We start from the raw sequence: 18,915 nt of genomic DNA on the forward strand, positions 1-18,915 counted from the left end.
CCGCACGTACTGAGCCCCACATATAAATCTGTTTCAAGCATATCCTTGAAAATTGCAATTGCAAAGCAGCCGCTGCCGCAGTGGTGCGAAAAAGAGGAACAGCGCCAAGACAGCTCGGCACAACAAAACAAAAAAAAATGGTTCGGCCTGAGGGAAATGGGTGGCAGGGTTTTTTTTTGTGGGTGGTGGAGTTAGCTGGGACAGCTCTTAAGCCAGCACAAAATACATTCCAGGCTGTGAAGAAACAAAAAGCAAAATTTACATAGCGAACTTCCAGGCGAAGCGAAGACGAGCTGCCGAGCGAGTGTCCCTTTGGGAACCTGACTTGGAACCTGCCCCACGCCTCAGCCTTCCTCTGGATAAAAACGGCGGATAAAGTGGCCCTCGAAGGGGCAATGTTTTGTACTGGTTTTGGTACAACTGCAACAGTTTGCGTCTCCTTTCCTTTCCAGCGCATGCGCCTTTTCCGATTTTCCCGCTTTTCCGAGCAGCAACAGGCTGAAGCAAACGGCACAACAACACTTTCTATTGCCGGGGGGCTGAATTCAAAGGGGGCGGCGCAATCAAAATTGCAATGCGGGCTATGCATTTTTAAGGGCAAAGACAAAGCCCATCAGACCAACAACCCATCAGGTCATCTGCAAGCTGGCCCCCATTGTCCCTGCTCCAATGGCCTTTTCATGAGACTCCTGTCCGGAGAGTAGTCCGCTGTATCAACTTGAGGCACTCACAGGAAAAAGAATAACAATGTTAGTCTTATATCCTCATACTTAGTATAAATGAATAAAATATAAATATCAATATATATTTGTAAGCATATAAATATATAATAAAAGCTAATTAAGCTTAATTTATTAGGCATTTCCATCTGCAATTGAAATCAAAACGTTATTCAGCAATTTCTTGAAAATTTGTAATAACATTTTTTATCAAAATGTCATGGTTTTGATAAACTTGTGATTTTTATTTTGGCCAAAATTTAAGGTCTTAAAATAAATAAATAAAATTCAAATGAATTAACTTAAGGCCCTTCACTTTTAAATAATTTCTTTGGCACCTTAATTGAATTTATGGCTAAAGCAAGATTTATATGGCTCAAAAGCTCCCAAGAATACAAGAATATTCAATGGTTGGACCGACCTTTAAAGTTTTTTCTGTGTGCAGCTCTAATATCGCCAGTGTAGAAATTTTATTGTCCGTCGGAGCCTGCATTCTTACCGATTGCTGATGATAAAGTGCTTGATAAATGAATTGAAGGCAACTTAAGAGCGGGGCGTTAGGCAAACGCCACTAAACTTTCAAATAAACCGGGATATTATGCACCAGCACAGAGTGTCCTCGGTCTTCTTGGCACTACTCCGTGCACTCCACTCAGCTCCTCAGCTGCTTCAATGGCCTGGATGCCCTGGGATTCCCGTGCCAGCTGCTGTGCTTATTTAAAATTTATGAAAACGCATCATCTGCACAGCACGTTCCATTATTTGCCAGATAACTCAGCTACGGGCGGCGCCAAATAGCTCGGCGAGCACGCGCCCAAGGACTAAGGACCAAGGACCGCTTCTCACCTGCCCACACGAGCTTACCTGCTGGTTAAGCATATGTTGTATGTGGAACATACGTATGTGCTCGGCTGTGCTAACAAACAGTGGACATTTTTCAAGAGGTTTCGACGACCATCTTTGCAGGATTTATGTGTGTAATGTGAAAAATTTCAAGCAGCAAGCGCTGCAAATTTATGTGCCACCCACTTACACTGGCTCACACTAAGTGTGTCCAAGGATATTTGTGTTTAACCAAGCATAATCCTATTAAATGTGACAGGGGACGACAATTGGCTGGATTTTTGGACAAGACAGCAGCGCTGCTTGTATGCTGCATTCAGTCAGACCACTGGAGTGTATTAAAATATGACAAACTGTTTTTGTTTTCCGTCCCGCGTCCGGACACGTAAACGGAAACAGCAACGTGGAAGAGTCCGAATTTGTGTGGGCGGTGGGCGATGGGCTGTGGGCCGTGGATGTGTGTGTTTTAGTGCGGCGGCTGCCACCCACGAAGATGAGATTTTGATTAATGCGCAATGCTGCTGGCGGGGATGCTGTTGCATCTGCATTAGCGTCATTGCTGCAGTGGCTCCTGCAGTTGAAATGCAAATGCACACTGGCCAGGAGAGCGTGAAAAAGCGGCGGGCGGTCAAGGGCGCCGACATGGGACTGAGCCGCATCCATTTGTCTTCTTCAGGCACAGCAACACAGCAGCAGCAGCAGCAGCATCAGCAGCAGCAACATTGCAACATGCAACGTGCAGCAAAGCACAGCGACGTCAGCAGGAGCACTCAGCAGAGCTTAACTCAATTGGTGGGCATGAAATATTTAAGATGCTGACGCAAGTGCATACCGATGTAAGAATCTCTCATATGCTGCGCACTCTAAATCGTATTATGCACACTGCAGTAGTCGTGAAACATGAACGGGGAACGTGAGTCTGGCGATTCCGGTGGAAAGTTATTCCTCTCCGCCGTACTGAACGAATTCTAACGATTTTCACATTAGCAACCGCCTACCTCCTCCACGCCCATCGGACCTAATAGCTGTCTATCTATTTGACTGCCTCAATAGGCGATGTCGGGAGGCGTTTTGTTGTGCGTCCTAGTTGCAGAGCTGGCTGCCGTCCCGTATCTGCTCCGTATCTTCCATCACCACGTGGCAGCATCCTCTTCCGCTCCGTCACAGGAACAGGTATGGCCCATGTTCAATGCCGAGCTGTGAGCCTTCCCTTAAAAGCCCTGCCTTAACCCATATTTTACATTCTTTTTTCCCAATGCAATCAAATTGTCAGTTACCAAAGCACACTCGAAAGAGGTGAGATCAAAAAAGATTTAGGCACGATTCCAGTAGGAAATCATTCTCAACTTACACTTTTAAGGATGGGAAACAACGGAATAACATCAAAAAAGAACATAAAAATTAGACAAAAGCAGTTTCTTGATAAGAAGACATACATTGTTAAAATGTTTATTTATTTATGTGAATCCCTGAATTTATTATAATTATATTGATTTACCAGTAGTTCGAATGAAAAAAAACACAACATCTTGAAAATTGTCTGACTAAAAGTTCCTGGGCTCCTTTTTTTCCGAGTGTACTGGTAATAGGACTCACTGACATGACGTGCATATTTTTAGATATCGCCGCTTTCCATTCAATTTTTCACACAGTTTTAGCCGTCTAAAAATACCATTCGCTGGTACTGTTTATAGATTTGGATAATTATTTGCACAGCAAAAGCCAGTTGACGCAATAACACGCCCTCGGCGATATGATGACAGAAAAATCCTCCATTTAGATGGGATAAGCCAAAAGCAAAAGCCCTAGCCCAAGCCCAAGTCCAATATCCATCTGAATTGAAATCGCCTTGGTGAATTAAATGAAAACGAATTTGTTGTTTTAAAATAAAAATGCATACAATTTGTTTATTTTCATTCGCTTTGCGGCGTTTGCTTTCTTTCGTTTCATAAAAAGACGAATTTATACACTAAATATCATAGGTATTACATAAAATTGCTTGTAAATATTTTTACATTTGTATAAAAGTGGAAACTGAAATCGCCATAGGACATTTGTCATAGTTGTGCTTATGCCTTCTGTTACATACTAGGGATTACAACTGGACGCACTTACACACTGCTAGCTACACATTATTTACGATTATTTGATTTATGTTCTCTGCGCGCTTTTTTTGTTTCGAATAGCGCTTAGTTGCCGGTTCTTGCTTAAGGCTAAAAACTATAAAGAGTATGCCCAAAAATGGGCAGTCGGAATGCTTAGAGTTTATAGATGGTACGAGAGAGGGATCGTCGTGAATACTTCGGCCGGCTGCTGGGCACGGATTTGCGAACGCTTCTACTTTTTGTGCTAGAACATAAAACGTAAATTTAATTTGCGGAAAATAAGCGAAGCCCATTTGGAAAAAATGAGGGAGAAAAACCAGATGCTGTATGCAAATGATAGTTAAATGCCAACAAAGTGAAATTATTTAATTCAATTAAATAAGATTTTTGTTTTGTTTTTGTTTTCTGTTGATCCTGATGTCGTATTAATTCAATTCTGATGGGCTCAACGGATTGTGTTGTTGTCGTTTCTTTGTGGTTGCTGCACAACATTAAATTTACAGTTAAATTCTTGCAATATCTCAATGCGCGATTGGGTTTGTTTTTAATTTGCAATGAAAATATTTTGTTTTAATGCGTACACTTTCGTGATTAGTAACAAATGGGTTTTTGTAAATGCAGGCGACACGTTATTTGCACAATTAATTAAAATTATCAATACATATGCGAATATCGTACGTACATAATATACTATACATATGTATACAATTAGTGGGTATATTTGTGGGTAATGGACAGCGAGCCCTCTAACACGCTGATATGTGTGGGTGAGTGTGTGTGATTCTGTAGGTTGTGCGGAAGGTTGTGCGTGTAGGGGATTCGCTCGGATCGCATACTCTCATACCCACCACACGGCGTATACGCAACTTCGACACCTTATCCCATTTCCTTCTAGCTGCTGCTGCTGCTGCCACTGCTGCTGCTACCGGATATACTCTACTTCTTTTTGCCCTTTCGCTTGTTCTTGTTGCGGTTATTGTTGCCGCTGCTGCTGCGGTTGCCCTGCTTGCTTGATTCTGGGCGGGGTATGCCGCTGGTCACAATGTTGGACACGGTCCGAGTGGTGGTCACCACACTGGTGCTCGGCTCGTTGTCCTCCGCACTCACAGCCTCGGTCGTCGTGGTGGTGGTCGTTATGGTCTCGCCCTGCTGGCGGTCAAAAACCTGACGCTCCGACTCGCCGGCGCTCAGAAGGCGGTTGAACAGATCCTCCCCCGACTCGCCCTTCTTTTTCTTCTTTTTGACCACCTCGGTGACGGTGACCACCGCCGATTTATCGCTGGCCGCAGGCAGAGTGTAGGTCCTTTGCGTTTCCACCACCGTTTCGCCCTCCGTGCTGAGCAAATCCTCAACAGACTTGCGCAACTGCTTTGAGATCTCCGCCAGGGCACGCTGCTCGGCCTGCAACTGGGCCAGGGTATCAGTTCCACATGGCTTCTCCTTCTCCTCTGGCTCCTCCTTTTCCTCCCCTTCTTTTGGCTCCTGCGCCTGCTTGATGGCCGTGTAGGTCTGCGACTTTTGCAGCTTGCTGCCCGTGGCCAGCGTATTGAGATTCTCGATTACCTGGGCGCCCTGCACATAGGTGACATTCAGCTGCTGCTCGGCATTGTCCTCCTCGTCGGAGTCATCGCTATCCTCGTCTGAGGAGTCACTGCTCTCCTCCTCGTCCTCCTCGTCGTCATCCTCTTCATCATCGTCCGACAATTGGCCCGCCAATTTGGCAATGATTGTGTTGCGGTTTCTGTCCTTAATCAGCTCCTCGAGCAGCTGCTGCTGATTGCCGTTCTTGGCATCGTCCTGGTCATTAGCAGCGCCAGCAAAGTCAACAACATCGTCGACGGCATCGCCGTAGGCGCTCTCCTCATCATCCCGCGCATCGCCATAGGCATCCTCGTCGTCGTCCTCGTCCTCGTCCTCGACCTCCTCCAGCTGCTGCTCCTTCTTCTCGCCCTCAAGGCTCTTTTGCAAATTCAATTTGACGCGCTCGTTCTCCAGCAGCTCCTCGAGCACGGTTTTCATTTTAGCATTTAATGACATCTCCGACCTACCGCCGCCGTTGGCTCCGGGCAGAACGAAAGTTTCGCTGCGCAACACGGCCACGGCGCCCTGCTCAAAGTCGTCGGGGTCGAAGGGCAGGCCGCCGCTCACGTGGATGGTGCGGGCACTGCCGTCGCCCCCGATGACGGGATTCAGCACTTCCACAATGGTCGTCTCCTTGGCCAGCGTCTGGTGGAGCGCTAGTGGCGTGGGCTTGATGCGCACCTTGCCGGATGCAGTGCTCTCGATGGACGACGGACCGTAGGCATCGGAATCGTGGCGCAGGAACAGCTTCTCATTGTTCGCCTGCACGGTGACAATGGAGGCGGTGTCTTCCTCATCCTCATAGTCATCGAAGTCATCTTCGCCCTCTTCGTCCTCGTCCTCCTCCTCCTCCTCCTCTTCCTCTTCCGATGCATTGTCCTCGAAGTCATCTGCCCCGAGCTCCAGCGGCGGTTGCGTTGCGTCTAGGGTGCCCTCCTCCGATTCAGGAACTTGCAGCTCCAGGGATATGATGCGCTCCTTGCAGGTCTCCACCTAAGTGTAGATGAGGCGGATACGTTGTGCATTCGGTTTGCCAGCACACTAACTACTAATGGAAGCAACGGAAATAGAACAGAAGGCGCAGGCACCGCAACCAGAGATCTCTGTGTGTCCCACTAAAAGCGCTTACAGCTAATTTATGCAGCAAAGTGTAGAAAGCGAACGGCTTGGCGGGTGAATTGAGGTGTGAGAAAGGCAAAAAGAGAGTGAAAGGGGTGAAGACTACATATATACAAACAGGTGTTAGTTAACATTAGTAATTATGGGTGGTAACGTGCAAGACTTTTGAAGTTCTAGTTGATCTGCTCACGAACTGGGCCAATTTTGAGAGGCTGGCACGCACAGGGGCAGCCTAGTCGTATACGTGATATGAGGCAAATTGACAAACGACTAGAAAGAAAATTGCCTGCATTTTCATCTTGTCCTGCGGCGAGGTGGGCGGTGATTTGAGTGTGGTGGTTTGGGTAGCATACAATAGACGATAAGCCAAAACTAAACTGCAGCTGACAGGCAGCAACGCACCAGGCCATCCGGGAACAGAGCCTGCTCCTGCGACATCCTGCGGCGAATGCAGTGCAACGGGGTCAGCAAAGTTAAGCTTTGCTCCCACTGTCCTGCAGCCAAGTTTTTTGCACTCGAATTACCAGAACGAAACCGCAAGCCAGATTCGGATTCAGAATCAGATACTGCCAAAGCTTCGCTTGCACTTGCAGGCTCCCCAGCCAGAAGGCCCATTCTCTTGTTTGCCGTTGACATTCTTTCGGAATGCGGCGATTGCTTGTTTCTGATGGCCACCACTTCCTTCTGTTTTGCAAAATTGAAAACCAAACCTCGCCGAAACACGTGCCCGCAGAATAACAATAGCAAAGGCATTAAATGCTTTGCGTGTTTGCCACATTGGTTTGTCTGTTTTTATTCGCATTCTTTTGCCAAGTATATGTTTTGAAAGTCATTAAAACGATGCTGCCTGCCGCAAACAAAAAACTTTTGCTTTAATTTTAATGGACTCGACCATAAAAAAGCAGCGCGTCATTATAATGCGTTTGCATACTAAAAATTGTATCCAGAATCAAGCCCCAAATGACGGTCGACCGAGTCGTTATAGCTTTATAGACACGTGACAACAACAACCCCTAAAACAGACAATGAAACTCTTTGAGGGTTCGACCTTAAAAAACCGCGACCGCGGCCAACAATAACTGGAAATAATTTAAGGCCGCGAGCACCACGGATCCGATACGAAAACCTTTACCCGACGTAGGTGGCTCGCAAAAGTGGCTTATTGTCCTTTTTATGCGCTGCACTTCAGGCTTTTCTGTGTGGCGTTTTGGGTGGAACACCACCTGGCTACCTTAAGCCAGGCAAATGTCAACAAAATCCCCATGGCAACTGAGTGCTTGGAGGATATTAAAATTTGTTTTACTCAACGGTTGGGCGACAAACTTTTCAGAGCCAAGAAAACGGACAGACCATAAAAGTGACGAGCTCTATAAAATAATTAAGACGATGCCGGAATTTCTGCGTGAGATGTTTGCTTTGTACAATGAGTGTAACGATGGTGAGTGCTTAATGTGGGTGGTTGGTGCATTAAATGAACGTAAAATGTGCAACCGGAACTGCGAACTACTAGAAAGGGGGGACGTAAACGTAAACGATTACTTGGGGATAAAACAACACACATAAAACGGTAATGGAAACCGAAAATTAGAATTAATGTGCCTAGGAGACGCTGTAGCCAAATGCTCAAACGAAACTCTAATTGGTGCCAATTGATATATAATACAGTAATTGCTGGTTTGAATTTGATTTGCTGGCTCTAACCTCCGTCTCGATGATTTTCTCAATGTACTCGACGGTGCGCAATTGAGGTCGCCCCGTAATGGGGCAGGGCACCTCCTCAGTGCGGCGCACAATCTTCTCATCGAGTATTTTCTCGCGTTCGCGCACAATGACTGGACCATCGCTCGATTTTATGGCAATTTTGGGAAAGACTATTTTCGGCTGAGCCTGATTAGTGGGTAGACAATAAATAAGAGAGATAGAGAGAGATAGTGAGAAATGGTTAGGTTGGGATAGGTTCTTTTTTTTTTTTGTAATGGGGGCTGGCTTTCGTTCGACATTCATTAAGTTTGCATTCCGATTATACACTTCTTCATCGATATGGATCCTTGATTAGTTACACTCGAGTCTGAAGAAGGTTATTAGTTTAGCTAGCGGTTAGTTAGTGAAGCAAACCATGTAGCTATATGGGTTCATTTGCTCATTTTTGGTTATGTTGGCAGGCAAAGTTCAGGCCATTCCATCCGGCTCATCGGGCGCATATGTTAATGGATATGGTTTTTGGGTTTGGCTATGTGGGTTCGGTTAGTGCATTAGGTGCTTCGACCCCCCGATTTGAAACTTACCTCGCTGGCTCTGGACTCGTGGCTGATCAGATCGTCGGTCATCTTGCGCATGTTCTTGATCACATCCTGGGCCTCCACGGCCCCCTGTTCCAGTGATCGAAGACGAGCTGCCCGCCAAGAGGCGCGCTTCTCAGCACTAAATTAACGAGAATCAAGGGGTTAGCATGGATATCTTTGACTTAGTAGTAATGGGCAACTGATACTCAATCTGATCTCCAGCTTAAGCAAAACTAATTACAAGATATGACTATTGTATTTACAGAAAGAGAGAGAGAGATAGATAGAAAGTGGGTGTGACTAGGACAGACACCGCTAACTAAAACAAAATATAAAATAATATAATATAAGGTGTTCCAATGGACGTGGTCATATACATAGATACATTGAGAGTTCGTATTGCCTCGCGTGAGTGGGTGCATTCATTGGGTGAGTTGGTCTTTGTGTTTCGAATGTGGACGTCCGTCCATGGTATATAGTCCAACCTAAACAGGGGCTGGTCGTGGTTTGGCATTTCGCACTTTCCGCCCACAATTGGGCGACACTTGACCTGTGACCTTTATGGGGGGGGGCCTGCACGCATGTCAACTCGTTGACCGACACGCATTCAACTTACTTAATCATGGAACGGCTTTTGCCGGTGGGCGTTGTGGGCGATGTGGCCTGTTCTGAGTCCTGCGTCTCCAGCTGCCGGAGATACTCCTCCACACTAAGTCCGGATTGGCGGGCCGACGAGGCCAGGGCACGGCGTTCGGCCTTCAGAGTTCTAATGGGAATACGACTGCCTCCGGCGGAGGGCGAATCCTCCGGCTCGTGCTGTTCCTCCTCCGGAATCGAGGGCTCCTCCGGCTGCGATTGCTGCTCCTTTTGCTGCCTGAGACGCTGTTGCAGGGCTGGTGGTATCACAACCTTGACCTTTGGCTTGGGCAGCAGCGAGGGCTTGGGCAAATCAACTGCCTTCACCTCAGAAACAGACTTCTTCTCCTTCTGCTTCTGTTTCTGCTTCTGTTTGGGTATTTTGCTGGGGGCAGGTGGCATTGTCTGCGCCAGACTTTGTGCGGCTCTGTCATTATTTTTGAGAGTTGGTTTTCGTGTTCGAATTGTGCAAAGTAAAACAACACACATTTAATCAAATAATTTGCTTGTCAAAACCACAAGGGAGTTCGGTGAGATGCGGTTAGCACGTGATATGAGTAGTTACAAAAACATAATGACGTTAATTTCTTTTAGTCACACTTGTGTACGTGTGTCGTCCTGGTATCCCGTGCCCCAACTTTTGCATAACAAGTCGAATTTGTTGTAATTAAAAACCAAGAAACATACTGTAAAGTTTTGCAGCCCGAACGGAGTGCCCCCCAACGAAACCCTGACAAAATCACTTTTTGAAAAACTTTGCCAACAAGTGCAATAACATGGCAGCTGGAGATTAGCGTGCCGAGGCAAAGGAAGCTTGACTGCGGAGTCGAAAAACTTGGCAAGAGCCCGTCCCGCACTATATAACCATGGTGGTGTAGTCGTACGTATGTATGTATAAGTGCCGGGGAGCACGGACCAGTATGGCAGTATGCAAAATTAATTTTAAAATAAAGCGCCTTAGAACTATTTGCAATGGGATTTTGGCCCTGGAATCTTTATCCCTCCTGTCTGAACTTTGTGGCCTATCCGTTAGGCATTTTTATGCCCTCCTTGCAGCTAACTGACTTTTGTCTTTAACAAATTGCTACATACTTTCAATTTAACTTTAATACGAAATTATTCACACAAAGCCAGGGCAGCGGCTACAACTACAACTACAGCTACAAGAGGCAACTACTAAGTCGCTGGCAGCAACTTGTGCCTGAGTGATTTATGTTTTTCAATTTGAACGCCGCCGGCTTGGCTCCTGGGTCCCCAGTCCTTGGAGCTGCGAAAAAGGAGTGAAACTTTTCGTTGAAACACTCTCGCTATCTACGCAAATGTCATGCCTGAGGAATCCGGAGGAGCAACCGGAATGAAGGAGCCAAGTGGAGACAACTAAGGGCACGTGGAGTAGGTTGTGGTAGCTCCTGACCCAGGGAATTGCACTTATAATATTCTCGGGGATTCTTTTCTTTGCTCATTTCTTTGGCACGCTTTTTCATTCATTTGTCCTCTCGACTTTTAAATGAACTTTGCCCCCGCACTCGGGCGCCCATCTCTGCATTAATCCTAGCGGCCACTCAAAGTATTCCGGCGCGTTGAACTTTTGCAACTGACAGATTTATGCAATCCCAAGTGAAACTTTTTTCTCAACCGCAGCTCTAAATGATTGATTTTCATCTTTCAATTGCTAATTGCTCGACTCGCCCGCTCATAATGAGGGCCAGCAGAATATATTCAAAACACCCGCAATAAACGTCTACCAGGCAAACACAAATGGTTAAGTGGCAGATGGGAGGTAGGTAACTGATGCAAAAACCACAACCGAAGAGTGCTCGAAAGTTGGTTAGAGTTCGACAATTATGCGAACGTGGTGATTGGTACGATAAATAAATTACATAAAAGCTAATTTGAGTCATTCGCCTTTATTTCTAGTATAATAAATTGTACTTCTTTTGTATGCAAAATAACAAAGTTACATAAATATGTATGGCACAAATCGATGACAAATACGTACATATGTGGATGATTAATAATAATAATAATAATGGTAATGATAGATGCTGTGATTCCATAACCGTAGTCAGTAATATTAATACATTGTTAAGCAGTTCTTATTTATGTGGTTCTTTTGTTCACAGATTTTAACATATAAATATTTATAAAATATATCGAAAATTTAAACACCGTTTGACTATCGTTAAACTTAACTTGCTGGAGACTTTAGGAATACGTTTGCTTTTGTGAAAGCTTGTTTTGGAAATACGAATACACTATAACGGCTAACTTAAAGTCAGGAACTATAAACGTTAAACTTTTCTCATTGCTTTAAAAAATAAAAAAAAAACACCTGAAATCCCTGTTAATTAAATCAGTTTTTTAAAACAATTTCACAATTAGGTTACGAATAACAATCGCGGCAAATGCATCTAAATCCAAGCTTTATAATCGCAAAGGCGATAAGTAGACATTAACCCGACAATACCTGCTAAAGCGTGACTTTATCTACACACATTTATCTATGGTAATTAAACAAGTGGCAAGGGGTCAAAGGTGACAAAACGAAAAGAGCACAGCAAACTAATGAGACTTTTGGTCCTGCTCTAAAAATCATTATTTTTTTTATAACAAACATTTCAAAAATGCAAAATGCATATACATTATGCAAGCAACACACAAGGCACTGGAGTTCAGCTGTGTATGAGTGTCTGTGTTTTTGTGGGTGAGTCGTGTTTGTGTGTGAGTCCTAGAAGTGCTGAAGGTGTGTGAGTGTGCAAGATGTGTACTGAAAAATTTCAAGTGTAGCCAACGCAGACAAACTAGTTGTTGTACGGAAAGTTGGGCAATTTGAAAAGAGAGAAATAATTAGGCTAATAAAATGCAAAAGGGAGAGACATAGCTTGTGGCATTAACACCATGCTTTATCCATATCAGGTGTGAGTGGGCGTGGTTGAGGGTGTGGGCGTGGCGTTGGCGGGTGGCGGGGTTGGGGTCATGGTAGTTGTCACTCTATAAAGTTCACGTTTCAGCGTTAACATGTTACGGGTACGGGTATAAAAAGTTTTCGTGTCGCTGTATAAAAATGACTTTATATTGCAGATTAGTGTGTTTACTGCTCGCTTCAATAGTAGTTGTAACTTATGCTCGAAAAAGTCTCGTTCGAAATACACACTTTACATATATAGTATTATATAGGTTAAACTTAAGGCTATGGTTAATAAACGTGTCACATTCGCACAAGTCGTAGTGAGGGTGTCAGAGCTTAGTTTAGTTTAACTTCTAAATACTGCTTCAAGTTCTTCGAGTGGATTCCTGCAAAAGTGGGTTGGAAAAGCAGAAACAGAAAGTTTTTGTGGTGTACAATTAAAAAGGTGCAGAGAGTCGAGCTAATTGTAAAATAATAAACACACAATGGTTGGCCAAGGCCAAGTACTTTTTCCCCGCTTCTTTTGGTTTGGTTCTTTTTCCGGGGGGATTTTATTCTGTCCAATTGTCCAAATGTAGCCGGACTTTCCACGACTTGTAATTAATATTTATGTGACCAACGAAAAACAACAATCCAAACAAAACAATCAACCGAAAAAAACGCATACGACGGACCAACAAAAAATTTATAAAATAGACTGAGAAAAGGAAAACAAAAAACATCATTAACGCCCTCATTTTAAGCTTAAGGTCAAATTATGCTTTTATATCAAGACACACACAGACACAGACAACGTCATGCCGATTTGCATACGCCGCGGAGCGATCCATTTGAGGAACGAATGAAGCGCCAACGCCATAAAATATAAATTAATTTATGCGCAATCAACAAAACATAAATATTTTCATCTGCATAAAATCACAAAAACGTCCAAGAAGCAAACGGCCGCAAACATACACATTTAAATGTAAAAAAAAAAAAATTTAATAAAATCCGAAAGAGGAGACAAAAAACAAAACCAAAAAAAATCAATTCTGCGGTCGCCAGTCACTACCAAAATTTGAAAAAATCCAAAAATCCACCAATTGTCTTGTCGCTGCCAATATTTCAGGGTCAACAGCGACCGCAAACCAATTGAAAGCGAGGGCGAGGGAGTCATCCGGCTATCAGCAATCGGCGGAGTGGAGCAGAATACAGAACGTATGAGGCTGAGGCTGATGCTGAGCTGAGGCTGAACAACTAACTAATATTAGTTCATAAATTATCAAACAATAAATTAGACGATTAATGCACGACTAAGAATTCGATTGCGATTCGCCGACATCGACGGCTATCCAAATCGACGTTTTTTGTCGTCACGGAAGCCAATTTGATGTCGCAAAAAAATTCATAAACACGGATCTGGCGAGCCTTTTGTGTTCCACAACTTTTATAGATTTAGACGAGTTTAATTTGAATATAAATACAAATAGTTTAGAGAACACTGCCTTGCCGGCTAATTTGGTATGGGTTTGTTTTTCCTTCTTTTGTTTCGTTCTTTTTTACAAAATTTATGCATGGAAATAAATAAACAAGAACAGGAAAGAAGAACGAAACTAGTAGAAATTCTTGCTAGAAATTTATTACAAGGTTATTAACATGTTTATCTTCTTTTCCTCGTTATGAATGCCAAGGCTACGGGCCCAAGCAACATAATAACACACATTTCAATTTATTATATTATGCATGTAAAGTTGTAAAGCCTGCTGGCTGGCGGGTTTTGTTTTTTTGGGTCTGCGGAGGGGAGGTTGCCAGCCATTCCCGAAGTTTTTGGCAGCTGGGCCCACAGACAATTCGGCTTCAAGGTCTTCTCGACCAAGTTGACAACCAGAATGTTGGGGAAACTGCGCCGAGTTCTCCGCTACAGGGGACGTCATGAGATATTTATTTCGATATTTTGTTCCAAATTAATGATTAGTTCTTGCGGCTTGATTTATGCGAAAGGTTAGAAAAACAAAGTGGATCAGTGGAAGAAAAGGAAATATTTAGGGACGAGCAAGTGTTGAAGGGTTTACGGCTTACGACAGTTCCTTTGAAATTCCAGCAAGCGTTTTTGTAATTCAATGTACTTAATGAAATTCAATGTACGCTTAAGTGAAATTAGCCATCCCGATTGTGTACATGGCGCGTTATTTTCATAGCTCTATTCTTAGAGGAAATTTTATGCGCAAACACAAAGGACCGCCACGAAGTCCTTAAATGTTTGCAGCTTGTTGTCCTGCTATATGATATCTGCCGTTGTCATACGTGTCGGTTTGTGCACATTTCACTTGTTTTTTCTCTCTTGCTTTTCCAACTATTTGCTCGCAGTGAATACCCTTTGTCAGCGGAAACAGGTAGCATTCTCCCATCAGTCAGATCATACTTTCAAAAATATATTTCCATATATGAAGCAGCTTTTAACTTTTAACTTCAGGTTGTGAGTTTGTGATTTGTGGCAAAGGTCAAGCAACTGGTCAACTGATCTCTGGGGTAATGAACTGAGAAGAGTATTTGTGAGGCGACTTTTGCTGACGCACCTGGTGTCGCTCTTTTTAATGTTTTCCTGTAACAGCCTTGGGGCGGAATTGTATTAAATTACTTTGTTGTTGCTCATTATATAATGTTTTTAGAGTCAGCCACTGGAACATCGCGTGGGGACGAGTCCTTCTCGGTTGAGCGTGCCACATATGTGTGAAAGTTGGCTGATAAGCGCCATGTACAAAATGGCTGACAACGGGTGGTGCTCCAGCAAGTTGGTGGTGGGTAGTGGCTGGCGGGCACCTGGCATAAGCGTTTAGTTTCTTTCATTGGTGGTTTTGTTTGCTTTTGTTCGGTTTTGTTGGCATACAGCGCAAAACCAGTTGCCTTTTGACACACTAGTGGTTGCTACGTGTTGCATGCCACCGACAGCGGATTGAGGTCCCATCAAGTGTCCACCACCACCCACTCCCAACGGCGCTAATTATAATTGCCAGTTTCGAGCAGGGCGCAGGGCTCAGACATACATTAAAATATCATTTGGGTCACCAAAAGGTGCTCGGGCCGAGATTCTGACTGGCACGATTCCGATTCATTCGCAGCGCTTAATTCACTGCAACATACTTAACATAAAATCATCGATTCCCAGCGGAAACTGAATTATGCGTACGTGTTGCGTGATGCTCTCTTGGCGGCTCATTTGCCGATCCATTGCCGGAGACCCAAAGCGAATCCGAATCTCAGCCGGCACCGCCCAGTTGAGTGAGCAAACGCACAAAACGCAATTTGCGGAATACCCAAATGAAGTTATTCAATTGTAAAAACAGCTGGCATTGTGCCGCGGGGAATTCAAGTGGAGTGGAGCGGAGAGCGACGCCCACACGGAAGGAACGGGAACAGGACGAACAGCAAGGGTGATGACCTAGGGGGCCACGTTGCGTATACGCATTGCCTGGCAAAATTAAGTAAAGCAGCAGCGGAAATACTTACACTTTTGAGTTTGGCCGCTCCTACTAGATTATCATATACACGAGATGAGATTTGAAGCCCACCGGGCGTAGTCTTATGTACTAAAAAGAACCATAACATGTTTTTCAAGCATTTTTTACTCCCACTCTTCAAGATTCCTCCTTATTTTTTTACTTTTTTTAAGCCGACTAACGACTGAGAGTCTGGCTGCGATTTACGAGTCCATACAACGCTTAAGTGCTACATAAAACTTAAACTGCTTAGGGCTTACTCGCTTATAATCGTATTCATGTGTGTGTGTGTGAGAGCGTGTGTGGTGTGGCTGGAAGTGTACTTACTATTAAAGACCTCTCAGCCATAGATCGCTATCCCTATTTAATAACACACTAAGTCTCAATGATGATAAGCAGCTCCGACAGTTGACTGCATGGATAGTAAACAGAGTATGTTTGGTGGGCTGTGTATATGAGTGACTGAAGGCATCTAAACTTATAAGAGCAACCCATATTTAAAGCAGCTGTAAGAGAACCGGCACCAGAACCAAACCAAAAGGCAGCGGAAAAAACTTTACCAATAAAACTAAAAATTCAACTTCGTTTTTAGAGATTATTATACTAAGCAAATGCACAAACACCGTGAAGTTGTGTAAAACTTTTGTGTGAGTGTGGGGGTGGGTGTATGGTTATCATAATCGCATGGGTTAAAGGGTGATTGATTGATTGATTGATTGATTGGGTGGGTATGGTGTGTAATAGTTGACTTTGGAGTGTGTCTGTGCATTTAAATGTAACATAAAAAGCGCATAATGCAAGCACCGATAATCCGAAATAAGAGCACTGCATATCCGCAGACACTCACCTCATGTCCTCCGCATCATCCAAGTGCCCCAGTGCGGCGTTGTCAACTGAATCTCCGCGAGCGATGGCCTCCTCGTGGTCGCTGTCATCATTATCCTCTCCGCTGCTGCTACTGTTGATGTTGCTGTTGCTGTTGCTGTTACCATGGCGCTTCTCGTCGGCGTCCTTGTCAATGTTGTCGTTGGCGGCATCCAGTAATCTGGAATTCTTATCACGGCGCAATGTTGCAATTTTCCTCTCCTCCTCTTGTCGCAGCTTTTCTACTTCATCCTTTGACAGGAATGAGAAAACTTTGTCTGCAACAGAATATGTATATATATATATATATGTATATATAAAATCAGTGTGACATCGCCCCCACTATTAAGTTGGGAAATTAAATAAATAGCCATCCGATGCCGCTTAGCGAGATAGCTGCTCTACTGGATTCCGAGCCAGACTTTGTCATGCAAATGGTGTTGGCAACCGCGCTTTCCCCCTCTCTAATTACGCAAGCCAACGCCAACGAGCGAGTTGGGTTGGTGCCCAACGCTGAGGTGGCTTGGCAACCACTGATAAGTGGTTTGATTGACAACTAGGGCCAAGAAGCGAGATTTAAGTGGAAAAACCAGCAGCTAAGGCTAAGTGCACTGCGACATCTTGAGGCCGCCCCCTCCCCGGGCGCTCATTCAATCATGAAACTTTTCTGGCTAACCACTTCGACTTACCTGTCTTTTGTGTGGGCTTGTGTTGATCCTCCATCGCTGACTCAAAGAAGCGTTTTTTATCGGAAACCGATTTAGGCACTTTAGTCGGTGTTGGTTTGGTTGTGACCTCGGCTCCTCCATCCCAGTTGGCAGGTGTTGACTGGAAAATGGCAAACCGTTTTTGTTAGCAACTCAACGCACACGAAAAACAAAAAGGGCAAGGATTTATTAAACGAAAAGAAAATCAATAAACAGATAAAGCTGAACCAACGACAGACCACAGACCGGCCCCTCTGCCATATTTTCAATTAAATGACTGGGAAAAACTGCAATTTTCAAAGCGAGCGCTGAAAAATCCAAATGGCCATAAAGAAAATTGATGGCACTACACAAGTTTATTAAAAAGCAGACAGCAGCACCAACGCCTCTCCGTCTGTTTGTGCGCCCCCAGAAAGGGGCGTTTCGGTTGGGGTTTAGCTTGGATCAGTCATAGGCTGGCTCAATCATAAAGTGACCAAGCCAACATTTTTTTGGGCTGTGCTTCAGCACTCGGGGCATATAATTTACAGTGGGGTTTTTGGCGGCGATGGTGTATTGAATTGGAGAGGGCCCAAATTACAGTTGGCTGGGCTAGGAACAGAACGGAACGGAACGGAGCGGACCAAACCGGAGCTGGCCATTTATCACCCAAAGTCGTGTACTGTCGGTTTTATGCTTTCATGCAATTCCTTGTGTTGGGCAACATGAACCACACACACAGTAGCCAGATAAAGCCAAGCCGGGGTGGATAGTGGATGGTGGATTGTGGATAGTTAGTGCCTGCCGAGCAACGATGACTGCGACTACGACGACAAAGTCATTAAATGGCAGTCGGGAGAGGAGGAGTTGGACGAAACAAAGGCAAACAGGGCAAAGGCCAGCGTTAAACTGCACAAATTGCAACCTTATACCGAACTCGGTTTCGACCCTCCAAGCAAGGGCCAGCAGTCAGGACCAGCCAGAGCATACAGACCATCCAGACCATCAGACCACACCAGTCCGAGAGCTCATAAATAAAGCAAGCCAAGGGAAGGCCAAGGGAAAGCCAAGGGAAAGAGGGCACGACAAGTGAAAGCAGCAGGAGTGGCCAGCTTAACTGAGCTGTATTTTTAGAAGAGAAATTAATTTCGTATCGGATTTTTCGATTTTCAATTAAAGTCAATGCACAGAGGCAACATATAGAAGGAGGAACTATAGCTGGAGCTGGAGCTGGAGCTGCGTTATCGGCATCAGTCTGCAGCTGGAGGAGCTGCTCAGCAGTCTAGCTAATAGGAATTTATTGAGCCATGAAAGTGTTAAGAATGTATGTGTTTGTGTGTGTGTGTGGGTGTGTGGGGGTGAAACCCGAGCCGAGATCCCAGTGAGTGTGCACATGCAGCCCTGAATGGCGCATTAAAAGCCAATAAGCCATTGAATTATTCAGACCATGCGAGCAGTGTTAGTGGGTGAAAGATTTTCGTTCGTGAGCTGGGTGACATCAGCGATAAGGCGATGATAAGGGGTACTACCAACTCTCTTCATATCGCTGGGCAATTACGAGTACTCTTGCGATAAGATTAGAACAAAGCGACGGCCATTCAAAAAGAGGTAACCAGTCGAGAGTCAAATCAGTGTAGGGCCAGGTGCCAAAGCGATAGGTTGCCAACCAGTCTGCTTTTGGGCAAATGGGGTC

The 18,915-nt window shown here is 44.6% G+C and overlaps 1 protein-coding gene across 33 annotated transcripts in view; it reads right to left on the reverse strand.

Annotated features, from left to right (window-relative positions):
- Positions 1–3,557: 3,557 nt before the first annotated feature.
- The window catches only part of LOC128266780 (protein lap4), a 61,715-nt gene continuing 46,357 nt past the window's right edge, over positions 3,558–18,915 (reverse strand). For 17 of the 33 annotated variants that reach the window (XM_053003526.1, XM_053003521.1, XM_053003525.1 and 14 more), the window contains 6 exons: positions 17,226–17,364; positions 16,520–16,814; positions 9,266–9,712; positions 8,653–8,788; positions 8,069–8,254; positions 3,558–6,241 (listed from right to left, as the gene is read on the reverse strand). In XM_053003526.1, the coding sequence (XP_052859486.1) occupies positions 4,604–6,241; positions 8,069–8,254; positions 8,653–8,788; positions 9,266–9,712; positions 16,520–16,814; positions 17,226–17,364 (2,841 nt within the window). In that variant the 3' untranslated portion in view covers positions 3,558–4,603. The other 16 variants (XM_053003550.1, XM_053003541.1, XM_053003548.1 and 13 more) reach the window with 10 other exon arrangements.

This window comes from Drosophila gunungcola, chromosome 3R, assembly GCF_025200985.1.
Source record: "Drosophila gunungcola strain Sukarami chromosome 3R, Dgunungcola_SK_2, whole genome shotgun sequence".
Taxonomy (NCBI): Eukaryota; Metazoa; Arthropoda; class Insecta; order Diptera; family Drosophilidae; genus Drosophila; species Drosophila gunungcola.